General features: G+C 49.5%; 2 protein-coding genes across 4 annotated transcripts; one reads left to right on the forward strand and one right to left on the reverse strand.

Annotated features, from left to right (window-relative positions):
- The first annotated feature begins 264 nt into the window (after positions 1 to 264).
- On the forward strand, positions 265 to 4,133 carry hapln2 (hyaluronan and proteoglycan link protein 2). 2 transcript variants are annotated; one of them, XM_041238923.1, is made up of 6 exons: positions 265 to 634; positions 1,285 to 1,396; positions 1,745 to 2,107; positions 2,203 to 2,319; positions 2,828 to 3,013; positions 3,447 to 4,133. In XM_041238923.1, exons 2-6 carry the CDS (start codon positions 1,309 to 1,311, stop codon positions 3,728 to 3,730), a joined length of 1,038 nt encoding a protein of 345 aa, XP_041094857.1. In that variant the 5' UTR covers positions 265 to 634; positions 1,285 to 1,308; the 3' UTR covers positions 3,731 to 4,133. The 2 variants fall into 2 exon arrangements, with proteins under 2 accessions (XP_041094857.1, XP_041094858.1); XM_041238924.1 differs by having other exon boundaries at positions 280 to 634; positions 1,754 to 2,107.
- Positions 4,134 to 5,602: 1,469 nt separating this feature from the next.
- bcan (brevican) lies at positions 5,603 to 27,637 on the reverse strand. 2 transcript variants are annotated; one of them, XM_041239031.1, is made up of 15 exons: positions 27,382 to 27,637; positions 19,163 to 19,230; positions 18,429 to 18,815; positions 17,976 to 18,150; positions 17,731 to 17,858; positions 16,924 to 17,217; positions 14,324 to 16,111; positions 12,371 to 13,816; positions 10,867 to 10,896; positions 9,495 to 9,602; positions 8,952 to 9,110; positions 8,403 to 8,485; positions 8,021 to 8,165; positions 7,563 to 7,745; positions 5,603 to 7,350 (listed from the first exon to the last, which is right to left on the reverse strand). In XM_041239031.1, the coding sequence occupies exons 2-15, from the start codon at positions 19,221 to 19,223 to the stop codon at positions 7,208 to 7,210; spliced, it is 5,130 nt and encodes a 1,709-aa protein (XP_041094965.1). In that variant the 5' UTR covers positions 19,224 to 19,230; positions 27,382 to 27,637; the 3' UTR covers positions 5,603 to 7,207. The 2 variants fall into 2 exon arrangements, with proteins under 2 accessions (XP_041094965.1, XP_041094966.1); XM_041239032.1 differs by lacking the exon at positions 10,867 to 10,896.

The raw sequence follows: 27,637 nt of genomic DNA on the forward strand, positions 1-27,637 counted from the left end.
CCTGAGAGAAAGGGGGCTCCCTCCAGTCCAGGGCAGGCTTGAAAAGGAGACTGAACTGCTCCCTCACCCCTCTAAGAGAAAGGTGGTGCCCTCTATCTACTAAGCCAAACTACTTCCCTCCCAGTCCCTGTGCTTAAACCACTAGGCCACCCCCTGCTTCGCTCCCAGTCCCCAAGCTACAAGCACTAAGCCACACTGCTTCCCTCCCTCCCAGTCCTTCAGCACAAGGGTCTAAATTGAGACACGCCTCGATAATAATTCGAACCCGGGTCTCTGCTGGCTGACCGGAGGATGCGTTAACATCCGACCTATTGGGTTAAAAGAGTCAGGACACACTGTGGAACAATAAGGGCTTGTCATGGTCTAATTAACATCTGGAACCGCGCATAGAAAGGGCTGCTGACTGCGTTCTCTGGCCAAAACAGAGGAGTGGTGAGCAGGCTGGTCACACTGAGCTGGGTTAGCGGGACAGAACACAGAACGAGAGAAAGAGGGAGAGAGAGAGAGAGGGAGAGAGAGGGCAGTACCTTGGAAGACGGCCGTTTCCGAAATATCATTTTTGGGGGTCACGTTTGGAGGAACGCAAAGAATATCTCTCCTCCTCCTTTTCATTGGCTGGCTTTCACAATACAAGGTCAGAATTTATTTTACTTGCTACAGGGCTTGGAACTGTAGCACTAGCCCTGCTGCTGCTGCTGCACCCAGTCCTGGGGTTCAGAGCTCCCCTCAATGAAGTCTATTATTATTAATATTGCAATGATCAGGAGCCAGGAGTTTGAGCAGGGTTAGAAACTCACACTAGCCCTGCTGCTGCTGCTGCACCCAGTCCTGGGGTTCAGAGCTCCCCTCAATGAAGTCTATTATTATTAATATTGCAATGATCAGGAGCCAGGAGTTTGAGCAGGGTTAGAAACTCACACTAGCCCTGCTGCTGCTGCTGCACCCAGTCCTGGGGTTCAGAGCTCCCCTCAATGAAGTCTATTATTATTAATATTGCAATGATCAGGAGGCAGGAGTTTGAGCAGGGTTAGAAACTCACACTAGCCCTGCTGCTGCTGCTGCTGCACCCAGTCCTGGGGTTCAGAGCTCCCCTCAATGAGGTCTATTATTAATATTACTATTGAAATGATTATAATTGGATGTAGTTCTGGAGAATTTGAAGCCCTGTTAATAACTATTTTACATAATTGTCACAACCAATGCAGTGTCTTCTGGCTTCTGGTGTCAGCAGCCCAGCCCAGCCCAGCCCAGCGAAGGGTTAACGGTTCTGTTGTCTTCCTGCAGGGACAGTAAGTGTTGGTGATTCCCATGATGCACTCTGTTGTGAGGCTGCTGTGGGCTGCCACCTGCTTTTCCTGGAGTTCCGCCACTTATAACTGCCCGGATCACAATCAAGGTCTGTCTGTCTGTCTGTCTCTCTGTCTGCCTGCCTGCCTGTCTGTCTGTCTGTCTGTCTGTCTGTCTGTCTGTCTGTCTGTCTGCCTGCCTGTCTGTCTGTCTGTCTGCCTGTCTGTCTGTCTGTCTGTCTGTCTGTCTCTCTCTGTCTGCCTGTCTGACTGTCTGTCTCTCTGTCTGTCTGTCTGCTAAAACACTCCGTAGCCCTAAGTTTATATTTGACATGAGGGGGGAAAAAAAGTTCCTTACAAAAATCGGACCGATAAAATCTATATATATATTTATATATATGTACATATGTTTATATAACCCTGAGTAATTGATGAGTGGATTAGCTGACTTGCTGCAGCACTTCCAGCTCCTCTGCGCTACCTGCTCCAGCCTCCCCAGCAGGTGATCACCTCCCAGCGGGGCGCAAACGCCACTCTGCCCTGCACGCTTCGCGCCCGCCTCACAAACTACAAGGTGAAGTGGACCAGGCTGGAGCCAGACCCGGAGCGGCGGGGCGCGCAGCACATTGTCCTCATCACCAACGGGGCGCAACACCGCGGGTACGGCGCCCTGGCAGCGCGGGCTTCACTGCGGGCAGCACACTCGCTGGACGCTTCGCTCCGCATCACCGGACTCACGCTGGAAGATGACGGCCAGTACCGCTGTGAGCTGGTGAACGGGCTGGAGGACGAGAGCGTGACTGTAACTCTGGAACTGGACGGTACCCATTTATTATTATTATTATTATTATTATTATTATTATTATTATTATTATTATTATTATTATTACCTGCTTATTATCCCTCCTTCCACTAGGGGTGGTGTTTCCGTACCAGAACAGAAACGGGCGCTACCAATTCACCTATCAAGAGGCCAGGCAAGCTTGTGAGGGGCAGGATGGAAAGTTGGCGACTTATCAGCAGCTTTATAAAGGTGACGTGTAAAGATCTGCTCAAAATAGTAATGGTCCCCGAGGGTCTCCCGTGGTAAAGGCACGGCCGCGTGGTGTGCAGGGGGAGTCACACAGTCAGGGGAGCGCAGGGGTCCCCGAGGGTCTCCCGTGGTAAAGGCACGGCCGCCTGGTGTACAGGGGGGAGTCACACAGTCAGGGGAGCGCAGGGGTCCCCGAGGGTCTCCCCTGGTAAAGGCACGGCCGCGTGGTGTGCAGGGGGTCCACCAGGTCGGGTAAGGCAGTGGGTGGTCCCACAGGGTCCAGTCCCAATTGTAGATCCGCGCACCACAGTCAGGGGAGCGCAGGGGTCCCCGAGGGTCTCCCCTGGTAAAGGCACGGCCGCGTGGTGTGCAGGGGGGAGTCACAAAATTTGTCACATTTTGTAAATAAATATTAATACAAAAAATAGATCGTGCAAATAGAAGAAGCAATTTCAATCTCATGCCAAAGTTGCCTCCAGTGCTTTATGAGCTCCTGTTTGGCCAGCAGCCTGGACGGAGGGTCTGGACTGGTGCAACGCTGGCTGGATTGAGGACGGGACGGTTCACTATCCCATCATCAACTCCCGGGAGCCCTGCGGAGGAAAACTGCTCCCGCCGGGAATCCGGAGCTACGGGGCGCGGGACAAAGAGAAGGAGCGCTTCGATGCCTTCTGCTTCACTTCCGCCATCAAAGGTCAGCGTCACTGGGGCTGTTATCAGTGCGATGGGGGTGAGGCTCGCTGCTCCAGCGGTTAGAGAAAAGGGGGCTTTGTTACAAATTCAAATCCTGGCTCAGCCACTGACTCACTGTGTGTGCGTGTGTGTGCGTGTGTGTGCGTGTGTGTGTGTGTATGTGTGTGACCCTGAGCGAGTCACTTCACCTCCTTGTGCTCCGTCCTTCGGATGAGACGCCAAACAAACGAGGTCCTATTGAAAGCGACTCTGCAGCAGCAGCAGCAGTTGTTGATGATGCAGAGTTCACCCTCCTAGTCTCTGTAAGTCGCTTTGGATAAAAGCGTCTCCTAAGTGACTCATTAATAATAATAATAATAATAATAATAATAATAATAATAATAATAATAATAACAATAATAATAATAATCTTCTTCTTTCCTTCTTTCTCACAGGCCAGGTGTTCTTTATCAAGGGCAGGATGAGTTTCCGAGAGGCTGGAGCGTCCTGCGAGGCTCGGGGGTCGGAGGTCGCACGGGTGGGCCAGCTGTACGCGGCCTGGCGGTTCTCCTGGCTGGACCGTTGTGACGGAGGCTGGCTCGAGGACGGGAGCGTCCGGTTCCCCATCACTGCGGCCCGGCCTCTCTGCGGAGGCCTCCCGCATCCTGGGGTTCGCAGTTTGGGCTTTCCCGACAAGGAGCTGCATGTTTACGGGGTTTATTGCTACCGGCCCAGCTAGGGCAGAGAGACTGGGACTGTCAGACTCCTCAGCGGAGCTCTTAAACTGTTCTGATGTAAAAGAAACAAATAACGGGTTCTGTTCCTTGAAACTGTTTCGGCGCACGTTTCGCGTAGCCGTTTACCAACAAACAAGATCTTTAACGAAGTTCAAACTTAACAGGAAGATCATCTAACTGAAGAGCAGTTGCCTGTCGCTCAGGAGCACTGTGCGCGTGTGTGTGTGTGTGTGTGTGTGTGTGTGTGTGTGTGTGTCTCTCTGTCTCTGTGTGTATCTGGCTGTCTCTGTCAGTGTGTCTCAGTTTCCAGACTCACTTCCTAACACATATATATCGAAATATATATATCCATCCTTTGGACGAGATGTAAAACAAACGAGGTCCTATTGGAAGAGACTCTGCAGCAGCAGCAGCAGTTGTTGATGATGCAGAGTTCACCCCCCCTGGTCTCTGGAAGTCTCTTTGGAGTGTCTGCTAGAAAACTAATTAATAATAATATATACTGTATATATACTCAGAAGAACACTGGAGCGAAGAGAACCCTGATGTTTCTACTCATACAAAAATACATAATCCTTTATAGACCATGCGCTGGGCTGCAGGATAACCATGCCCTCTACCAATTGCACTGCATTATTATTATTATTATTATTATTATTATTATTATTATTATTATTAATGTTGGACTATTGGATTATTGGATTTATTTCTCAATTTTAATAAATAACCCTGGTTTTTCGTGGCTCCTGTGTGATTATTATTATTAATATTATTATTTACTTTTCCCTTCGCTTTCTCAATTCTATATCTATCTATCTATCTATCTATCTATCTATCTATCTATCTATCTATCTATCTATCTATATCTATATATATATATATATATATATATATATATATATATATATATATATATATAGTCATGTAAGGATAGCAACCTTGTATATGGTAAAGGCGCTATATAAAAATATTATTATTGTATAATAGAATACAGAACCACTTATCAAATAAATGAAGCAGTGCTGGAGGTTTAAATAGGAAGGAACAGGAGCTGGTTACAGCGTTGGCTCTAGAGCAAATGACATCACAAAGACATTAGATTCAAAGAGTCGTAACCGTGTGGTTACCATGGCATCAAATGCCTATGAATACCCCCACTGTTTGTTTTCAACCACGCTTTCCCTTCACAAAGGCATGTTAAATACCCCGAAAGGTTAGGAAGTTGGCTCTTTGGACCTTAAAAACATTTGCTTTCCAAATCACAGCGGGGGAGGCACGGAAGAGTCCTGGGGGGGGCGCCAAAAAAACTCGAAATGTGGACTTGAAACTCGAACTTTTGTCTGTGAAACTCGGGATGTGGACTTTGAAACTCGAACTTTTGTCTGTGAAACTCGAACTTTTGTCTGTGAAACTCGAAATGTGGACTTTGAAACTCGAACTTTTGTCTGTGAAACTCGAACTTTTGTCTTTAAAACTCGAAATTTCTGCAGCTGGGTTTGGGGGATAATTCGGAACAGACAGAACTCGGAACTGGTGCCGACAGCCCTGCTGTCTGAAGCCTCAGATTCACTATCGTCGCTGCCTTTAATAAAGTCTTAAAACGGGCTTCTTTGATGTAAATAATACTCCCCCCCCCCCCCCCCCCCCCCCCCCCCACAAAACAAACAAACAAACAAACAAACAAACAAAAACTGTTTGTGTTTTTGTAACCCCACAAATTTTTTTTCATTGCAAGTAACTGGGTACCCATAGGTTTCCATGACTGGTTTAATGTGTACTGTACAGATTTTAGTACACTCTGTCAATATGAAAAGTTAGAAAAAAAGTTACATATACAGTTTAAAAAAAAAAAAAAAAAAAAAAAAAAACAGTATTTCAATAATGAAAAGGTTTATTTAAAAAAAAAAAAAAGACAGCGTTTTTTTTGTTTTTTTTTTAAATAAAATTTACCGTCAATCAACCCCTATACAGCTCGATAAAAAAGTGCTGCTATCATTCGGTCTGGTACCAGTCCTTCTGCATATACGGGTTTACACTGCTCTGCATCACAGGGCAAACTTATGTATGTGTGTGTGTGTGTTTTGCAATGTTGTGTATACAGTTATACCCGCTTCTCGTCCGTCTGTCATTCACGGATACTTGACCTTATCAACGTGCCATCGCAGCTCTGAAACCGGTTTGAGTTTAGCACGGTTCACAGCAATCTCTACTAAACACCCTGACCGGATTATTCCAGTCGTTTCCCCCGCACTGTCACCGGTCTAAGACTGAAGGTTAGAGAATGACATCCCTCTGCTTGCTACTGGTACAATTCAATATAGTTTTATTTTATTTTTTTTGTTATACAGCGCCCTCTCTTGACGCCACGGCACCCCAGAGCGCTGTGCAGAATCACATCGCCATCACAATCCCAGCTCTAACCGAGCCTGCAATTGCACTGCGAAATTTACTTTATATCTATGGGGGCTGGTCGAGTAATTTGCCGCTGCAAACGAAATTGCAATGAGACTGGGTTTTATTATTATTATTATTATTATGACGCAGACTTACAGAAAGAAAAACAGCACTTCGATATCGGGGGAAAGCCGAACCCGTGGGGAATAACTGCAAACCCTATCAAATAAAAAAAATAAAAATAAATTGTTCACTTTTTTTTTTTCACAAGACTGTTTTAAAGGCGCTTTGAAAAGGACTTCAGAAGTTTGACATCGATGTAATTCCATCTTGATATTAGTAAGCACCGCCGGCGCCATCTAGTGGACAGCTAATGTATTGCCAGCAACACTGCAGGAAGCTCGTTTCCAAAGCGGCGGCTCATTAGATGCCATTGGCTCTTCTACAGCCGATCTAGTCTGTGTTACATACATCTCTGGATGCGAGGGAACAGGTCCTGAATTTAACAGATATATTTTAAGTGGCTTCGTGTTCTCTCAGCTTCAGGACTCAACAGGGCGGTGCTATCCGAACTAACTATATCTGACTTTGCTATAAAAGACGATTGGGAAGCGTATTTCTAATTTTGCGCACAGTCATGAAAAAGTCTCGCTCTATCCTTTTTCAAAGCCGCTGTAAAAGCCGAAGGGAACACGGAGCCCCTGCTCTGCGGCTTGCAGCTTGGTTTCGGGAGACTGGTAGGTTTCAGGACGCTGCGCGGCACACCAGGCAGGGAGACTCGGGGGTTTGATACAGCAAACCCCAAACTAGGTCTCCCCGGGGGGTCTCCTGGAACCAGCTCTCAAGCCCTGAGAAAGTGGCTTTGTGTCCCCTCAGATTCCAGATCGCTGTGATTCTAATTGAAATCGTGTCGATCACAGATCAATTGGACGGACGGCACTCTGTAGAAGTCAATATAAAAAGCAGATAAAAATAGGGATTGTTTTTCAGGACACAAGCTTTTGGGGGGGGGGGGGGGGGGTTTCTCTCGTCTTGTTTTTGCTCGGGATGGTGGGGGGGGTACAGTGAGAGAGGGAAGAGGGGGGTTACTTCTTCTTGCCCCCCCAGTACAAGTCCCCTATTTCGGGTGCTTGTTCCGTGGCTGTCCCCTCTGTGAACAGCTCTTCAATCTGGACCTGGGGCTCAGACCCAGTCTTCACTTCAGGGCTGGTGCTGGTGCTTTTGTTGGCTGAAACGCAAGGTAAGAAATATCCGTCAAAAAGTACATTTTGATTTTGTTACAATACATTTAGAGAGTTGCATGGATTGGAGTGGGGGTCCGTTCCTGTTTATCAATAACAATTCAATTTCCAATTCAACCCTAACCCAAACCCTAAACCTAAACCTAACCCTAGCTCCAACCTAACCGTAACCTTGCCCCTCCCCTCCCTCTCCTCTTACCCGGGATACAGATGATCTGGGGCTCCTCCCACTTCCCGTCAGACTGGCACTTAATGACGGGGTTCTGCCTCTGCTGGAAGCCCTCCTGGCACTGGTACCGGACCACCGAGTTCGTCTCGTACTGAGACCGGAGTCTCCCGTACGTCCGGGCGTTCTCTACGATGGGAGGCTGTCTACAAGAAGCTGGAGAGCAGAGCACACAAACAACAACCCTGTCAGTAAAGCCGAGGGAACAGCGGCTTGAAAGTTAATTCCAGGAGGACCCCCCCCCCCCCCCCCCCCGGGGAGATCTAGTTTGAGGTTTGCTGTATCAAGTCTCCCTGCCTGGTGTGCCGCGCAGCGTCCTGAAACCTACAGTCTCCCGAAACCAAGCTGCAAGCCGCAGAGCAGCGGCTTCGCGTTCCCTTCTAGCTTTGTTAGACTGACAGGTGTTTTGCCTCCTTTGAAAGTACACTCACAGATGCTCTTCTTGCAGGTGTAAGAGAGATGGTAGTTGCATGGAACGTCACTCCAGCGCCCTCCGTCGTGCCACACCATCACCACGCAGTCCTCTCCTGAGAGGAAGTAGCTGTCAGGCTGCCCGTGGTACCAGTTTTCATACAGCTGGCGAGAGGCGGGGAAGGAAAAGAGACGTGTTTTTGTTTTTTTGTTTTTTTAATGACCCAACTGAAGATTGCACTTTATATAAGCACCAGTACCCTCTAGTGTTCAGCTAGTGTATTGCCAGCTATAAAGCTGTAGAAAACCCCAAATAGCTGGTCACTGCTGTTGAAGGCGCCGGTGTGTTTGAAAGGGTTTTAAAGGGAAAGGGTTTTTAGCCATAATGCTTTGGCTGCTCACCAGGGGGTTGCCGTCTGACCAGCGGAAATCCCCTTCGATGGTCTTGTCGTTCAGTCCGGTCCACTGGTACTCCTTGTAGTTATCTGAAAACAACACAGACAGTAGTGAGGAGGGAGAGAGAGAGACAGAGAGAGAGAGAGACAGAGAGAGAGAGAGAGAGAGAGAGAGAGAGAGAGAGAGAGAGAGAAAAAGAGTTTAGAAAAAATCTCCGATCTTTTCCTCTCTTGATCGCGGGGCACCAGGCTTTCTTTTATCGCAAATCTATCCGCCCCGGGCCGTTTGGCGCGGTGCTGCAGTGTGGAAGGCAGTGGGTTTGAGTAGCTCAGTGGTTAGAGTCCTGGGCTGCAGTGTGTTTGAGTAGCTTAGTGGTTAGCGCCCAGGCTGCAGTGTGTTTGAGTAGCTCAGTGGTTAGCGCCCCGGGCCGCAGTGTGGAAGGCAGTGGGTTTGAGTAGCTCAGTGGTTAGCGCCCAGGCTGCAGTGTGTCTGAGTAGCTCAGTGGTTAGCGCCCCGGGCCGCAGTGTGGAAGGCAGTGGGTTCGATTTGCTGTACTGTTAATGTAGTCCTGCTCTTCTGGGGTCATCACGCTGGCCAGGTGCCCCCCACCCATCCGGCAGTGCTGCTCCGCCACCTCCCAGCCTTGCCGTTTACTGAAGTGCTTGTAGCAGAACCCCTGGAACTTCTCCCAGCCAGCCTCGCAGTGCTCCAGATCTGAGGGGAGAGCGAGAGAAACTGACTCCTGGGCTAAGCAAGGCTCTGGGACACAGCTCCTGAGAAACTCCTTTCCCTATCCCAGCCCTCCCCTCCCCAACCCCTATCCCCTCCTTTCTCATCCCCAGCCCCCTCTCTCCCCCTAGACTTCCTCCTGATCCCAAGGAAGTGAAGTGACTTGCTCAGGGTCACACACACACACACACACACACACAGCGAGTCAGTGGCTGAGCTGGGATTGAACTGGGAACCTCCTGGTTTCAAGCCCCTTTCTCTAAACCTAATTTAGCACCAGTAGACTTTCCAAAACAGTTTAGCACCCTTTTTCGAAACTATTTTCACCCCTGGTACCCTTGTCCCCGCCTCTCCCCAGGTGAGCCTCACCTGTCCTGCAGTGCTCTCCTCCATAACTGGGAAGACACAGGCACTTGGTGTGGGCCCCGTCCTCCACGCAGGTACCCCCATTTTGACAGGGGTTGTCCAGGCAGGCGTCTGTAACACAGCAACGAGGCAGACACTGAACACTGAGCCCCCAGCAGCCTCATTTAAAGGGAGCTGCTAGCTTACTTACATACTATCAAATGCCTGATAGCTAATGCGCTATCCTTGCACTATTGCACTGCTGATATGTCACTGTAGATATAACTTGCTGTGATCCTAACTGGCTGCATCCAAGTTCTAGCAGTGTTATTATTATACATAGCATCCTAGTTCATATTGTATTCTAGCAGTGTTATTATTATACACAGCATCCTAGTTCATATTGTATTCTAGCAGTGTTATTATTATACACAGCATCCTAGTTCATATTGTATTCTAGCAGTGTTATTATTATACACGGCATCCTAGTTCATATTGTATTCTAGCAGTGTTATTATTATACACAGCATCCTAGTTCATATTGTATTCTAGCAGTGTTATTATTATACACAGCATCCTAGTTCATATTGTATTCTAGCAGTGTTATTATTATACACGGCATCCTAGTTCATATTGTATTCTAGCAGTGTTATTATTATACACAGCATCCTAGTTCATATTGTAAGCAGTGTTATTATTATACACGGCATCCTAGTTCATATTGTATTCTAGCAGTGTTATTATTATACACAGCATCCTAGTTCATATTGTATTCTAGCAGTGTTATTATTATACACAGCATCCTAGTTCATATTGTATTCTAGCAGTGTTATTATTATACACAGCATCCTAGTTCATATTGTATTCTAGCAGTGTTATTATTTGCACTTGCTGTAAACTACACTGTGTTTCAATATGAAGCTTGCATTGTAACCCTGCGCTGCCCTGTAACACCTGTGTGAGTGGCCTGGGATAAATAAGTAATAATAATAATAATAATAATAATAATAATAATAATAATAATAACCTTGTTTTCATGCTCCCCCCAGCCCGGGTTCAAACCCCTACCGAGCTTACCCTGTGTTACTTTAGCCGACCCTCGTATGGTGTTGTACTGCGAATGACCACACGAGGGTGCTGCTACTTCACTAGTAGACATGCAGTCGCTGCACTGAATCAATGCAAGCATTTGGAACGTCAATTTGTTTGAATAGTTTGAAGGACAAGCAGCGCAACGAATATTATTATTATTATTATTATTATTATTATTATTATTATTATTATTATTAATTAATGTATTTATTTATTTTTAATTTACACAATGCTTATGAGTTGGGAATATACTACCACCAGACTGGGACTGATATAGCTAACAAAATGATTCCAAACATCTTACCTGCCTTGCGCATCAATTCGTTGTACAGTTCTGAAATAAGAAGCATGTAGAAGAGGCTGTTTGGCTCATCAAGGCTCATCCCTTGTTAACACCATACTCCCCTACTGGGAGAAACTAATTTAAAAGGACAGAATCTAGTCTCTTTGTTTAAATGCTCCCAGTGTTTAAGACCCTACCACTTCACCACCCGGTAGGGGCTATTCCATGCAACTGTCTGTGTGTAAAAAAAAAAAAAAAAAAAAAGTGCTTCCTAGCTTCTGATCCAAGCTCTGCTTTACTTCCACGGACAACCTCTCGTTCTTCTCACCGTGCTAAACTTGCAGTTGTGTCTCGGATTGACTTTATCGAGATCGTTTCTGATTTTAAAGACTTCAGTCACGTCATCTATCTCTCCCGTTTTGTTTGCTAGGCTGAAAGGAGACTGAATTCTTTGCCACCTCGTCGGGTTTGTGGTTATTTATTCCACCAGCCATTTCTTCACATGCTGCAAAAAGGCTTCAAGCTGTTCTATGTGGAACTGCAGTGTTACTCGTACATCTAGATCGCTGATATTTGTTAGATAGCTGCTAGTCTCTCTTATGATTTCTTTTATGAGGGACTGTGAGGGAGGCAGAGTGGGGGAGACTCCCTATGTCAAGGGCATGAGAAATCAAACATTTCATATCAAATGATCCAGGATTTTATTCTTTATAAAGCTGAGCTGAACATGAAGCTGCTTTCTCAGGAGCTTGAAAGCTGGTTCCAGGAGACCCCCTCAGGGAGACCTAGTTTGAGGTTTGCTGTATTAAACCCCCCAAGTCTCCCTGTCTGGTGTGCTGTGCAGCGTCCTGAAATCTACAGTCTCCTGAAACCAAGCTGCAAGCCGCGGAGCAGAGGCTTCGCGTTCCCTTCAGCTTTTACTCTGAAGGGTGAGAAGGAAGAGGAGACTGGGAAACTGGCGCCATTGTGGCTCTTCAATGGAGGAAGCATTTAGTGTTAACCTATAGGAGCAGCCTGAGCCAACATGGCCGACACTGGGTGCAGTTTCCAAACCTTCTCAGTGGGGGGGGTCTGGGAAACTTTTAAAAGGGATCGGTCACTCGTGTCACAATCCAAACAGACACACACACACAGACACACACACACACACAGAGGTAAGAAATAAAGGCAGAAACAGCAGAGAGAAGAAAGTTCTCCTTCTATAAAACACTTTTTTTAATTCATATTTTCACTGAAAAAAACAACATTAGTTTCGAAAACTTCACAGAAGTCAAGAAGTTAGCGAGTGTCATACGCGGCGGCAGGCGAGACTTGTTTTACAAACGTTGACTGCGGCTTCTCCCGCAACGTCCAAGAGAGACAGACAGTCACGTGCTGAGAGGCAGCGAGACAGACAGAGACACAGACAAGGAGTAAAAGCTAGAGGCGAGGTAGGGAGAGAGAGAGTTTTAGTGCATTCCCAAGTCAAACAAAATGTTCAGGAGAGTGGTTAGAACCGTTAAGGGCGCGTAGAGGAAGATGTTACCTGAAACGTTCCCGACGCGGCCCAAAACTGCCCTTTCGGTGGGCAAAGCAGCGAGGGTGGGTTTAGGGGTAAAGGCCTCCTCAGTGGCCTCCTCATAGAGATCCAGGGTTGGCATCAGGGTGCTGGTGGGTAGCGGCAGGGCTGTAGTGGTGCTTTTGTAAAGGTCCTCAGTGTTTTCCCAAGTTGTCGGGCTTGGCGTGCCCGTGGTCTCTTGGGTGGGATAACTAGGGGTGGTGCTGGCTGTCTGGCCCCCGAAAGCTGTGGTCGTCTCTGGAATGGGAGCGGCTAACGTCGACGCAAACGTCTCCACTGGAACGGCAGAGTGTTCCCCGCTGTACTCCGAATCTGTCGTTCGGGGTTCTTCCGGGACTACGGTGGAGGACTGGAACGTGGACATCGTTCCAGTGTTATCTGGGAGGAGGGCGACCCCCGGAGTTTCCGTCTGGGAGACCGCGGGGTGGGCGCCGCTCCCCGATTCCTGCCAAGGCAACCCTGACGTTTCTCCACCGGCTTCTTGAGAGCGAGAGGTGGTGCTTTGAAAGAAGCCTGTGACGGCTGTGCTGTAGGTCCCTACTGTGAACAGAGGGGCGGCGGTGGTGGTGGTGGGTGGGAGGCTCGCCGAGACGTCGGTCTCTTCTCTCTCTTGGGGAAAGCCGCTTGTTTCTGGGCTGGGGGGAATGTCGGTTACCCCCGAACCCTCGCCGGAAACCTGATGCCATTCAACCGAGAACCCTGCAGTTGGCGCCCCGGAGGGGACACCTGAAGGCTCCGCCAGATCGATCAGGCTTGTAGCAAGCTCCACCTCTGCCATTCCAGAATGCTCCACGCTGCCTTCCGGGTAGTAAGAGGCAGGGCTGGTGCTGTCCTCCGGAGGAGCTACGGTGGGGGCTAGGAGTTCTGGAGCGCTCCCATCCCAGGTTTCCACCTTTTCCTCATCAATGGATCCTTCCGGTTCCTGAGGGTGTGGGAATTCCCCGGATGGGAACTGGGTCTCTGATGGTAGTCCCGAATCCGGGATGTGGGTCTCCAAGTCGCTAGGGGAGCTGGCTTCGGCGTTCGTCGGCCAGGCCGGAGCTACCGTGACCTCCAGGGAAGGAGCCAGCGAGGTGATTAGAGTGACAGGGAAGCCGCCGAGAAGACCTCCTTCGCTGGTTCCAGACGGGGTGGCTTCTGGGTAGACCTCCTCCGTGGGCCAGGCTGTGCTGGTCTCCACTGCGGTCGAGGTCTCCACTGCCGGCTCCAGGACAACGATGGGAGCAGATCCCTGTTCCACAGACTCTACCCTGCCCTCTTCATCCGCGGATCCCATAGGCATCTCGACAGAGGTCCCGTCTCTTTCCTGCTCCACCACCTCTATCCGCTCATCTCCTGAAACCACTTCTCTTCCTTCAGGGATTGGAAAATCCGACCAGGCGTAGCCGGACTGATCCGGAGCAGAACCAGCGCCTGTTGGGGGGGGGAACAAGTATTAGAACAGGTGGATAGATGACATGACATCCACAGCATTGGAAGCCAGGATGAAGAATGTGAAAGGCACTAGCGGAAATGTTTGTCCGCATGACTTTCTTTATAGTGTCATGGGTGACTGATTTGCAGTGTGTTGAATATCTTGTTGAGTTCTCAAGCCTGAACTACAGATGGACAGCTGCAGCCCCCTCCAAATATACCCACAATCTGACACTCTCAGTAACTTACACTGAATACGGTTAATATCAAGCTTCACCACCATTTAAACTAGCAGTTTTAGGTCCCTGTGCAAAAGTGTGCCATACAGATAATCCCAATACATCATACTCTAAATACACTTTTGTTTTTTGATGAATAATGTTAATACCAGGTTTTATCACAAATTGATTTTTCCAGATAAATGTGAAGATGTGTGTGTGTCTATATATATATATATATATATATATATATATATATATATATATATATATATATATATAAACTTACCATGTTGGGAACTGGGAATCTGATCCACTGGTCCACCGAAACCAATCTCATCCATTGTTCCTTCTCCAGGTTGACCAGAGGCTACGTGTCCCAAGTCCCCAGATTCGGGCTCTCCAGCTGAAGCCACAACCTCCTGGGTTTGGATTCCAGTCGAGTCCCAGTTTTCAGGGGCTGCGGTGGGCCCGGGGTATTGGGGAATGGCTCCCGATTCTCCTGATTCTTCGCGTGGTTGAGACGAGGCGCCGTCGTCCAAATCCGTCGCAGTTTGAGGGAACTGGGGAGCCGCACTCGATTCTTCAGGTGGAAGAGTTACAGAAGGTCCTTCAGTTTCTGGTTCATAAAGCGTGACACTCCTTCCAGACTCTTCATACTGGGGAGTTGGGACCCCAGAAACCACATCTGTTTCAGGCATGGGTTCGTAATGTTTGGGGTTTCCTCCAGATCCTGTGGGCATCTCTACAGAGGTCCCACCAGCTTCCTGCTCCACCAGCGCTATCTCTTCTTCTCCTGGAACTCCTGAAGCGATGGTTCCTGAAACTTCAGACTGTGACGTTGGTACCCCAGAAGTTATGTCTGTTTCAGGCATGGGTTCGTAATGTTTGGGGTTTCCTCCAGATCCTGTGGGCATCTCTACAGAGGTCCCATCAGCTTCCTGCTCCACCAGCGCTATCTCTTCTTCTCCTGGAACTCCTGAAGCGATGGTTCCTGAAACTTCAGACTGTGACGTTGGTACCCCAGAAGTTATGTCTGTTTCAGGCATGGGTTCGTAATGTTTGGGGTTTCCTCCAGATCCTGTGGGCATCTCTACAGAGGTCCCACCAGCTTCCTGCTCCACCAGCGCTATCTCTTCTTCTCCTGGAACTCCTGAAGCGATGGTTCCTGAAACTTCAGACTGTGACGTTGGTACCCCAGAAGTTATGTCTGTTTCAGGCATGGGTTCGTAATGTTTGGGGTTTCCTCCAGATCCTGTGGGCATCTCTACAGAGGTCCCACCAGCTTCCTGCTCCACCAGCGCTATCTCTTCTTCTCCTGGAACTCCTGAAGCGATGGTTCCTGAAACTTCAGACTGTGACGTTGGTACCCCAGAAGTTATGTCTGTTTCAGGCATGGGTTCGTAATGTTTGGGGTTTCCTCCAGATCCTGTGGGCATCTCTACAGAGGTCCCACCAGCTTCCTGCTCCACCAGCGCTATCTCTTCTTCTCCTGGAACTCCTGAAGCGATGGTTCCTGAAACTTCAGACTGTGACGTTGGTACCCCAGAAGTTATGTCTGTTTCAGGCATGGGTTCGTAATGTTTGGGGTTTCCTCCAGATCCTGTGGGCATCTCTACAGAGGTCCCACCAGCTTCCTGCTCCACCAGCGCTATCTCTTCTTCTCCTGGAACTCCTGAAGCGATGGTTCCTGAAACTTCAGACTGTGACGTTGGTACTCCGGTTACTACATCAGTAGCAGGAGTCAGCTGGAAGGACACTGAACCTTCAGGGGCGGGATTGGTAGAGGGTGTTGGGTAAGGGAGCTCCTCCGAACTGTCCTCGAACCCTTGCAAGGCGTCCATGTGGTCGTAGGGGTCTGGGTAGCTCAGTGGCCCCTGGCCCTCGTGGCCCTCGATGCTGTCTCTGGTAATCGGGAAGGAGTCCAGCGCCCCCTTAGCTTCGCTCGCTTTCTCCTCCTGTTCCCTGGCCAGCTGTATCTCCTGCAGGGTGTCTGTCTGGGTCGTGATGGCTTTGATATCCTCAGGTTCGGTGGATTGGTATCCCACAGGAGACTCCGTGTGGGACATCCCATCACCTGCAAACGAGTCAGAGAGTGAGCAATTAAAAAATTCGAAGAAAGGAAGGAACCAAAGTAACAGAAATGCAGTTTGTTTAACTCGTCATTTTTATTATCTGTTTTACTCACAATTCATCGTTAATTATCAGCTAACAAACACGTGGTTAGCTTGTATAAATTTAGTTTGTATAAAGTTACATACAAGATTCTCAACTCCAAGTCAATTAGATCCGGGAATATAAGGCATTTTTAAGATAACTGTGTTTTTTTTTTTTTGGGGGGGGGGGGGGGGTGTTTAAACAGTTTTCAAACTCACAATTAACAAACACGTAAATAATCCTTTCAAAATGCTAACTAGCCATTAACAAACAACGAAACACACGGCTAAACTTTATGACCTGGCTATTAACAGAGAGCCTGGTCGCCCAATACTATCACTGGAGGAGTCTTACTATTGCTGATTATTAATTAATCGTTTAGCAGATGTTTTTATCCAAAGGGACTTCCAGAGACCAGGGGGGTGAACTCTGCATCATCAACAACTGCTGCTGCTGCTGCAGAGTCTCTTCCAATAGGACCTCGTTTGTTTTATGTCTCGTCCGAAGGACGGAGCACAAGGAGGTGAAGCGACTCGCTCAGGGTCTCACACACACACACACACACACACACACACACACACACACACACACACACACACACACACACATAGTGAGTCGGTGGCTGTGCCGGGATTTCAACCTCCTGGTATCAATCAAGCCTCTTTCTTTAACCACTGGACCACCAAGCCTGTATAAAGTGTATAATCAGCCCAGGCCCCCTCTCCCTCTGACCTCTGAAGCAGTAGGCGTCGTGGCGGGAGTTGGGGTCAGGGAAACCGGTCTGGTTGCGATACAGGTACACGGTCTTGACCCCAGGCTGGCTGCCCCCGCAGCGATCACGTGGCGTGGTGATGGGGTACCGCACGCTGCCATCCGCCAGCCAGCCTGGGCTGCAGTTGTCCAGACCCTCGTTCCACGCCGCGTACAGCTGACCGGTACTGGCCAGCTCCGCCCCTTGCTCCCCGCAGTACCTCTTTGCTTCCTCCAGGGTGAGCCGTCCCGGGGACGAGGCGTGGAAGACCGCGCCTGGGAAGGGCAAGGGAAACGTTGATGTTTAAAACCATTTGCCAAGGCTGGCATAAGTACGGTTCTGGAGAAAAGTTTTGCATCGCCCTATACGAATGAATTGCTTCACAAAGTCGAAATAAATGTGACATTTCAAAATCTACCATGAAATACTACTGCGCCACTATTGCACGAGAGAGTAGTTAGTGGTTGGTTGCACCTGAGTGGAGTAACAGCTGGATAGCTCATTTCTATCAGTAAGATAACAGAATCAAGCTGTAGTCTTAGCTGCTAGAGCAGAAATACCAGCATAGAGACGACACAGACAGAGAAGCTCCCAATCCCTCCAGATCAGCAGGATCGTCGCTGTCACGTCTCAGGCTGTCTCTCCAGGGGCTCAGCTCGTCTCATCAATCGCCTGTCTCTGTTAATACCAGCGGCATTGTCTCTAGACAATAACGTCCAATGCAGAATGCAATGTGAGTGTTTGGTAGTCACGGAGGGAGTGGGTATGGACCCATAGACATTATTTACCATTTAAATTCTCTACATAGCAATACACGTCAAACAGCTCCTCCGCTTCCTGCAGCCCATAATTTCGCACACCAGGAAATCCGTCCATGTCTCCATAGCAACCCTCTCGTGGCATCTGGATTGGGTATCTGAAAGGAAAACACACCCATATAAAATCACCCTGCTTTTCACAAACCTTTGAGTTATGAAACCTGTTATTAATCTTCTTATTATTAGCGAGAGTCGTTTCTCTAGACCCCTCCTACCTGACGGTCCGGTCGGAGAGCCAGCCTGCGTCACACTGCTCAAACCCGCTGCGATAGGCTGCCAGAAGCTGCTCTGGAGTGGCGATGCGCGCCCCGATCACAGCACAGGCATGCCGGGCAGCACTGAACGAGAAGGCATAGCGGCTGGAGGCATCGCGATAGTGGAACACCACGCCTGAGAGAGGAAAGGTGAGGGGAAGGGGGAGGGGAGAGGAGAGGAGAGGGGAGAGGAGATCAAGATGGGAGATGGTAGGGGAGGGGAGAAGGACAGGAGAGGGGAGAGGAGGAGAGGAGAGGAGAGGAGAATGACAGGAGGGGACAGGAGAGGGGAGTAGACGGGATTAGTACACCGGTGAAGGAACTAGAGTCCAGATGCTGGTCTGCTTGACTCAGTTTAGTTTCAATAACACTGATGAAGGCTCTGGAGCCCAAACTCTGGTCTGTTTGACTAACCTTTGACCTTGACCTCGACCTGGTCATACGCATCCTCCAGCCCCTGCTGAACCTGGCAGCGGTAGACCCCTGAGTCGTTGCTCCTCACGGCGTCCAGACGCAGCGTGAGGTCTGTGGGCGAGGAGGGGTAGTGAGGCAAGGAGGCTCGCTCCCTGTACTCCTCGTTGATCTTCACCCTCTGACCCCTGGCCACCAGGATCTCCAGCTCGCGGCCCTCTGTGATGACCGTCCACTTGACCCGCGGGGTGGCCAGCACAGCCCGGCGGCCGGACACTGGCATGGGGTCAGAGAGGAGGAAGTGACACGGGAGGGTCAGGGAGCCGCCCAGAGCGGGGGTCGCCACAGGGGGGTCAGCGGAGAGCGTGACCCTGAGCGACCGGTCATCATCTGCAGAGGAGAGAGGGCAAGAATTGTTATTATGAATGAAGCATTTAGCTGAGACTTTTATCCACTTACAGAGACTAGGATGGGGAATAATAGTACTACTAGAATACAAGCAGCCAGTTAGGATCACAGCAAGTTCTATCTACAGTAACATGTTAGCAGTGAAATAGTGCAAGGATAGCGCATCAGCTGAGGATCCAGGACCGCGGTGCTGAGGGCAGGCCAGTCCAGAGCAGAGCAGGAGGGGCAGATCAAGAGATCTACAAGCGCAGTCTGAACAGGGGGGTCTCGAGGAGTCCGCGGAAGGCAGTGAGAGATGCAGCAGTTTTTGGGGGGGCTGGTGATTTTACCTTCTTGTCCCGAGATGGATCCCAGGACGAGGGGGCAGAGGGCTAACAGCAGCAGGGCCATTTCTCATCTGCGAAAAATTAAAAGGACAAGCTGTGACATAAGAGGCTCATAGCCCATTGCTTTAGATGGGAGCCCTATTTGACAGCCTGCATATGCCAGGGTGGAGTCTATGGCGCTGTATATGAATACAGGGGCACTGACATTTTGATTTACTCATTATCCCATTGCGGGAAGAATACTCAATAAATTAACGTCACATTGGCTCCCATTCACGGCACAGCCTGCCCCAGAAAGTGCAGTAAAGATTTGCTGCGTGCTGTAGTGATGATTGTCAAGTGTGAAGGGACGCTTTCAAGACTGTCTGACAGTGAATTTCCATGGAAAGAAAGGAATCGAATTAAGAAAAAAAGAAAGAGTGAAAGGGAACAATAGAGAAAGGAAAAGGTGCGATTTATAAAAGAGAGAGAGAGGAATAGAAGAGACAAATGAGAAAGAAAAAGGTAGAAAGAAAGAAAGAAAGAAAGAAAGAAAGAAAGAAAGAAAGAAAGGACTGGTGAGTGATTTTATTCAAAAAGGAAAAGAAAAAAGGGAGAAGGAAAGAAAAAAGAAAAAAAACCAAACAGAGAGGCAGAAAGAGAGAGAGCGGGGCTGGTGTGTGATTGATTCCCCGCGGATCAGCGCTTGGCTCTGGCCCCGGTGGAGCTGCATTGAGTCACACAGAGAGCTGGATCAGTGCCTGTGTGAGCTCTCAATCCGTGCACAGAATTGAGATTGAGACTCGCTGCCCGCCCCCCACGGGAGACCCCCAGCCTGCCGTTTCTCCCACCGAGGAGATAACAACCCCCCACTTTGCAGCAGTTTCTCACTGCTCAACAAAGTACAATAACACATCCTCACTGTGAAAAGTTGCTTCTCATTTGAAAACACGTTTCCGGATTCTCTCTCTCTCTCTCTCTCTCTCTTTCTCTCTCTCACTGGTAATCTATAACGTGGGGGGGTCCATTGATTAGATTAAGGGGGCTTGTTACCCCAGGAGGGTCAAATCCCGGCTCAGCCACTGACTCGCTGTGTGTGTGTGTGTGTGTGTGTGTGTGTGTGTGTGTGTGTGTGTGTGAGAGAGACCCTCAGTCATGGGAACTCACCTCCAGAAGGCAAACTCCGTCTTCCGTTTGCATCCAAACACGAGGTCCTATCTGAAGTCGTCGTCGGCAGTCTTCGGTCTTGGCCATCTTATTAGGTAGAATGTAATTTGACACATTAAACTGCGCCCAAATGTGCGGTTTGAAAAAAAAAAAAAAAAAAAAAAAAGAATAATTAAAAAAAAAAAAAAAAAAGGAATTCAAAAGACTTTTGTATTCATAAAAGCTTCACGCAAACTTCCACGACTACAAAACCAGATTGAGGCTGAACATTTTAACAAGACCCTTATTTCCATCATAGAAAACTATCCGGCGTTGCCAGGCCGGTCAGCGTGGGTGCTGACCACGACTTTTGTGGGGGGGGGGGCAAGGGGGGGGCAAGGGGGGCAGCCAGTGCCTGCTCGGCTCAGCCAATCACAAGGCAGCATTGATCAATTCCTCGGAGTGACGTTCCCTTTTCCCTATTCTCTTTCCCGGGATGGCAGGATTCCCAGCCACAATTCCACAAGTGTCAAGGAACGAACTCAAACAGCTTTGCGCATGAATGAAAAGGGGCACGGAAACCGCTAAAGCACAGCCGGGATTTCAACAGCCTAGACTTGACTTAACAGACAAGAGTTTTACTCCCAAGCACAGCTGCCAAGCTTTTCTATGGCTTTCCTGTGAGCTGAAAAGAGCCTTCGTTCTTTCTTGAGCTAACACGTTGTTGCTATGAGACTGTCCGTCCGTCCGTCTGTCTGTCTGTCTGTCTGGGTTACTGCACATAATGAGCCCAAGACTCCACTCGACGTAATCCTAAACCAGGCTGAGGGTCAAATCCTGCTTTTCAATTCCCGGTCCCTTTTAATCAGTTCCATTGATCAGAATTGCAGTGAGCAGCGATCTGTTAAAACGAGCTTCTCACAAAAGCGGCGGCACCTGTCTGCAACTAATTAATGGCATAATTATTGCAAGAATTCAAGATCGGTGTTTCCCTCCCTCCCAGTCTGTCAGCTCTAACCACTGTGCCACGCTGCTTCCCTCCCTCCCAGTCTCTCAGCTCTCCCAGCTGCTTCCCTCCCTCCCAGTCAGCTCTAACCACTGTGCCACGCTGCTTCCCTCCCTCCCAGTCTGTCAGCTCTAACCACTGTGCCACGCTGCTTCCCTCCCAGTCTCTCAGCTCTAACCACTGTGCCACGCTGCTTCCCTCCCAGTCTCTCAGCTCTAACCACTGTGCCACGCTGCTTCCCTCCCAGTCTCTCAGCTCTAACCACTGTGCCACGCTGCTTCCCTCCCTCCCAGTCTGTCAGCTCTAACCACTGTGCCACGCTGCTTCCCTCCCAGTCTCTCAGCTCTAACCACTGTGCCAGTCTCTCAGCTCTAACCACTGTGCCACGCTGCCCTCCCTCCCAGTCTCTCAGCTCTAACCACTGTGCCACGCTGCTTCCCTCCCTCCCAGTCTCTCAGCTCTAACCACTGTGCCACGCTGCTTCCCTCCCTCCCAGTCTGTCAGCTCTAACCACTGTGCCACGCTGCTTCCCTCCCTCCCAGTCTCTCAGCTAACCACTGTGCCACGCTGCTCCCCTCCCTGCCACTCTGCTTCCCTCCCTCCCAGTCTCTCAGCTCTAACCACTGTGCCACGCTGCCTCCCTCCCAGTCTCTCAGCTCTAACCACTGTGCCACGCTGCTTCCCTCCCAGTCTGTCAGCTCTAACCACTGTGCCACGCTGCTTCCCTCCCAGTCTCTCAGCTCTAACCACTGTGCCCACGTCTGCTGTGCCTAACCACTGTGCCACGCTGCCTCCCTCCCAGTCTCTCAGCTCTAACCACTGTGCCACACTGCCTCCCAGTCCTCAGCTCTAACCACTGTGCCACGCTGCTTCCCTCCCTCCCAGTCTGTCAGCTCTAACCACTGTGCCACGCTGCTTCCCTCCCTCCCAGTCTGTCAGCTCTAACCACTGTGCCACGCTGCTTCCCTCCCTCCCAGTCTGTCAGCTCTAACCACTGTGCCACGCTGCCTCCCTCCCAGTCTGTCAGCTCTAACCACTGTGCCACGCTGCTTCCCTCCCTCCCAGTCTGTCAGCTCTAACCACTGTGCCACGCTGCTTCCCTCCCTCCCAGTCTGTCAGCTCTAACCACTGTGCCACGCTGCTTCCCTCCCAGTCTCTCAGCTCTAACCACTGTGCCACGCTGCTTCCCTCCCAGTCTCTCCTCTCCCAGTCTGCCAGCTGCTCCCTCCCAGTCTGTCAGCTCTAACCACTGTGCCACGCTGCTCCCTCCCAGTCTGTCAGCTCTAACCACTGTGCCACGCTGCTTCCCTCCCAGTCTCTCAGCTCTAACCACTGTGCCACGCTGCTTCCCTCCCTCCCAGTCTCTCAGCTCTACACTCTGCCACACTGCCTCCCTCCCTCCTCCCAGTCTCTCAGCTCTAACCACTGTGCCACGCTCTCCCTCCCAGTCTCTCAGCTCTAACCACTGTGCCACGCTGCTTCCCTCCCTCCCAGTCTCTCAGCTCTAACCACTGTGCCACGCTGCTTCCCTCCCAGTCTCTCAGCTCTAACCACTGTGCCACGCTGCTTCCCTCCCAGTCTCTCAGCTCTAACCACTGTGCCACGCTGCCTCCCTCCCAGTCTCTCAGCTCTAACCACTGTGCCACGCACTCCCTCCCAGTCTGTCAGCTCTAACCACTGTGCCACGCTGCTTCCCTCCCTCTGTCAGCTCTAACCACTGTCAGCTCTCCCTCCCACTGTGCCACTGTGCTGCTTCCCTCCCAGTCTCTCAGCTCTAACCACTGTGCCACGCTGCTTTCCCTCCCAGTCTCTCAGCTCTAACCACTGTGCCACGCTGCTTCCCTCCCCTCCAGTCTCTGTCAGACCACTGTGCCACGCTGCTTCCCTCCCTCCCAGTCTCTCAGCTCTAACCACTGTGCCACGCTGCTTCCCTCCCAGTCTCTCAGCTCTAACCACTGTGCCACGCTGCTTCCCTCCCAGTCTCTCAGCTCTAACCACTGTGCCACGCTGCTTCCCTCCCTCCCAGTCTCTCAGCTCTAACCACTGTGCCACGCTGCTTCCCTCCCAGTCCCTCCCAGTCTCTCAGCTCTAACCACTGTGCCACGCTGCTTCCCTCCCTCCCAGTCTGTCAGCTCTAACCACTGTGCCACGCTGCTTCCCTCCCTCCCAGTCTCTCAGCTCTAACCACTGTGCCACGCTGCTTCCCTCCCTCCCAGTCTCTCAGCTCTAACCACTGTGCCACGCTGCTTCCCTCCCAGTCCTCAGCTCTAACCACTGTGCCACGCTGCTCTCCCTTCCCTCCCTCCCAGTCTCTCAGCTCTAACCACTGTGCCACGCTGCCTCCCTCCCAGTCTCTCAGCTCTAACCACTGTGCCACGCTGCTTCCCTCCCTCCCAGTCTCTCAGCTCTAACCACTGTGCCACGCTGCTTCCCTCCCAGTCTCTCAGCTCTAACCACTGTGCCACACTGCTTCCCTCCCTCCCAGTCTCTCAGCTCTAACCACTGTGCCACGCTGCTTCCCTCCCAGTCTCTCAGCTCTAACCACTGTGCCACGCTGCTTCCCTCCCTCCCAGTCTCTCAGCTCTAACCACTGTGCCACGCTGCTTCCCTCCCAGTCTCTCAGCTCTAACCACTGTGCCACGCTGCTTCCCTCCCTCCTCTCAGCTCTAACCACTGTGCCACGCTGCTTCCCTCCCTCCCAGTCTGTCAGCTCTAACCACTGTGCCACGCCCCAGTCTCAGCTCTCCCTCCCACGCTGTCCCTGTCAGCTCTAACCACTACGCTGCCCCTCCCTCCCAGTCTCTCAGCTCTAACCACTGTGCCACTCACGGTGTGACGAAGGGGAGTAGGGTCAGACAGTCTAACCACTGTGACACGGTTCTTCCCTGAAGCGACAGTCGAAGGGAGGGTCAGACATTCGAGATTGGTGACACTGTGCGACGAAGGGAGGGTCAAGAGATTCGTGACACGGTGCGATGAAGGAGTGTCAGACAGTCGATTGGTGACACGGTGCGACCGAATGGAGGGAGTGGTCAGAGAGTCGAGATTTGGTGACACGGTTGCGAACAAGGGAGTTGCGGGTCAGAAGCTCTAACCACTGTGCCACGCTGCTTCCCTCCCAGTCTCTCAGCTCTAACCACCAGACCACACTGCCTCCCTCCCAGTCTCTCAGCTCTAACCACTGTGCCACGCTGCTTCCCTCCCTCCCAGTCTCTCAGCTCTAACCACTGTGCCACGCTGCTTCCCTCCCAGTCTCTCAGCTCTAACCACTGTGCCACGCTGCTTCCCTCCCTCCCAGTCTGTCAGCTCTAACCACAAGACCACTCTGCCAGTAAAAAAGAAGCACAGATGGAAGAATTAAACGCTGACACTCAGGGAAAAAATAAATCAGTTCTGAGTCATCGGATAACGCTGCCATTGATGAGTCTAAACCCCTGCTAGCCTCGTCCAACAATATTTCTAGATTGGCAAGCAGTTCAGTCTCCGTGCCTCAAGCCTGTATCAAGCCTGTATAAACCTATGTTTGCTGTATCAAACCCCCGAGTCTCCCTGCCCCTGGTGTGCCGCGCAGCGTCCTGAAACCTACAGTCTCCCGAAACCAAGCTGCAACACCCACCCTCTACACCTGAAAACAGAAAACACGGCAAGAACTGGCAACGAAATACCGTGAAACCACTTTAGGTGCAACCTTGTCATTCTAATTGACTTCTAATTAGAGGTGACCAGATTTTGCCGGGACAGAACCCCGCCCCCCACTGTCCCAGTGTCCAGACAATGTTCACGGCACGGCTGTCTCCTCGTGTCAATGCATCGTTACTCCAGGCAAATAAATACTGCCAAAGCGTCCAGAATTAATTGCCTTTCTTTAAAAATAAAAATAAAAATAAAAATTTCAAGTTCGACCAAGTCTTTTGAAAGAAGTCGGCGTCAGCGGGTTCTTTTGGGCTGTTTAAAAGTGCGTCTGTTTGAGAATTTCTCAATGAAGCCACAAAACAGAATTTACGAGCCGAGAAAAACATTTTGTCGTTGTGCTAAAAGCAATGCAATCTGCTGGGAGCAGATTCACGATTGCTGGCACTTACAAAGCAAGACTCACACGCACTCGCACACGCACACGCAGCGATATCCAGCGACTGTGGGATGTCATTTTAATAAAATCATGCGGATATTGTTCTTTGAAACCAAAAAAAATAAATAAAGCCAATCGTTAAATACTGTCCTGGAAACGAGAGAAATGTCCACGTTGCACAGAATGGAAACATCTAATGCAGTGTGCGTTATATAAAAGTAAACCTATCGCTTCTATTTGAGCATCAAAAGAAACGCCTCGCTTCTACTTGGATAAAACTCGCCAGGTGTGATTGAAGAATGACAAACTCTGTTTTAGAGCAGGTGCAGTGACTTTTTATTGTGCTGATTAATAACTGATTCGTCGTTCTCGGGCAGGTGTTGTGACTCTTGGTCTCCCGGTTGGCGGCCCGGCATTGACAGTGTGTGTCCGGTTATACAGTCTCTTTGAAATCGCTGGCTGTGAGCGCCCAAGACGGGGAGCCACAGCCCGCTGCCCCAGTCCAGACTCCAGCGTATTGCGGCATATTGCTTTTTTCTGTGATTTCTCGTTATGGCTTTTATTCCAGCTTGCAATTCAACAGCTGAAATCACTCCGTATCCAGCGTCCAATCAAACTGCCTCGCTGATTAGGCGATCAAGTGCTTATGCAAGTTTTGATAAAGTTAATGATAAAGTTATAAGTCAAATATCATTGAAAATAATTTAAAAGAAAGAATGAACGAAAGAAAACAAACTCGCCAGGTGAGAAATAATACTAAACCAAAAATAAATAAATAAAATCTTTAAACTAAAAAATAAATATGCACGCAGCTTCCGCCACTACAATATAACCCTGCGTGCAGAACCGTAGACCGGTAGCGTTAACTGCACGGTCCGCTAAGGCAGGGGAACCCGGGTTTCTGGGGGAGGGGAACCCGGGTTTCTGGGGGTGCCCCCTGTGTGTGTGTGTGTGTGTGTCTGCTGCTTCTCCTTCCAACCGAGCTCTCAATCATTGAACTGGACCCTGCATTGACCCGATCGTGCGCTTAATTAGACCTTTTTGAAGAGATGCGGGGTTCAAGTTATGACGCGTTACGTCTGCAGCTGATTAAGAGCTGATAAAAAAAAAAAGTCGAATGACGCACACGTGATCACACACGTTTGCTTGAATACAAAACCAGATGTATTTACTTACTTGTGCGTGTGCGTGTGCGTGTGCGTTTCGTTTTACCTACAAATATCCGGGTTACAACGACAGCTTCTCGGTCTCATATGAAGAATAGCACCGTCTCAACACAGTATAGATCCTTTGCGGTATGTTAGTGAAAGAACTATACGAGACTGACGTTTTGGACTCTGCTGCAGTATTTTATATGGATTGAAAACAAAGATAAACATGTGAAATACTATTGGTTTAAAATTTATTTATTTTAACCTATAAATATATTGCAGTTAGCGGAGTTAAAATCCAATGGCTGTAATGAATTTAATTTTAAAGTTAAAAAGAGAGAGAGAGAGAGAGAGAGAGAGAGAGAGAGAGAGAGAGAGAGAGAGAGAGAGAGAGAGAGAGAGAGAGAAGGTTCGGTATTAATTAAATACCAATTAAGCAAATCGATATGCAGATTCGACCATCCGGGTACAGACAGCAGCGAAGGGGCTGGAGCCTGGAGTTTGATAGCAGGTCGCTGTATGCGCTATTAATAATAATAATAATAATAATAATAATAATAATAATAATAATAATAATAATAATAATAATTATTATTTAAAAAAAAAAAAAAAAAACTAAAAAAAAACACTTTTTTCAACAAGCAAATAAATTTCGTCATGAACCAGCAAAAAAAAAACAGAAAAAAGTTGTTCGTTATATAAGTTAAAGATATTTTTTTTTGGAATTAAGTAAGCACAGTTAGTTAACAGTACTTGGTCGTAATGACTTCCGGCAATATAAATAATTTATTATTATTATTATTATTATTATTATTATTATACTTTTCAACAATGCAAACACAACCCGACAAATTAAACAGCGATTGCACACCTGCTTCTATTGAAATTAAAAATAGCGACGGCGCGTCCTCTGCAATGCTGCTCCGGTCACGCAGCGGCTCCCTCGGTAACGGGAGAGTCGGTCTGCAGCTCCCGTTGCTTGCCCGGTCTGCAGCTCCCGTTGCTTGCACGGTCTGCAGCTCCCGTTGCTTGCACGGTCTGCAGCTCCCGTTGCTTGCACGGTCTGCAGCTCCCGTTGCTTGCACGGTCTGCAGCTCCCGTTGCTTGCACGGTCTGCAGCTCCCGTT

Source organism: Polyodon spathula, chromosome 51, assembly GCF_017654505.1.
Source record: "Polyodon spathula isolate WHYD16114869_AA chromosome 51, ASM1765450v1, whole genome shotgun sequence".
Lineage (NCBI taxonomy): Eukaryota > Metazoa > Chordata > Actinopteri > Acipenseriformes > Polyodontidae > Polyodon > Polyodon spathula.

Bases quoted from the DNA above. Each gene is read 5' to 3' on its own strand.
- hapln2 (XM_041238923.1), top strand. From the start codon at position 1,309: ATGATGCACTCTGTTGTGAGGCTGCTGTGGGCTGCCACCTGCTTTTCC. The intron at 2,320-2,827 runs GTGACGTGTAAA...TTTGGCCAGCAG, and splicing joins TTATCAGCAGCTTTATAAAG to CCTGGACGGAGGGTCTGGAC. The intron at 3,014-3,446 runs GTCAGCGTCACT...TCTTTCTCACAG, and splicing joins CTTCACTTCCGCCATCAAAG to GCCAGGTGTTCTTTATCAAG.
- bcan (XM_041239031.1), bottom strand. From the start codon at position 19,223: ATGGCCCTGCTGCTGTTAGCCCTCTGCCCCCTCGTCCTGGGATCCATC. The intron at 8,486-8,951 runs GTACAGCAAATC...TGTTGTTTTCAG, and splicing joins AGAGCAGGACTACATTAACA to ATAACTACAAGGAGTACCAG. The intron at 7,351-7,562 runs GTAAGAGGAGAG...CTTGCGTTTCAG, and splicing joins CCAGATCATCTGTATCCCGG to CCAACAAAAGCACCAGCACC.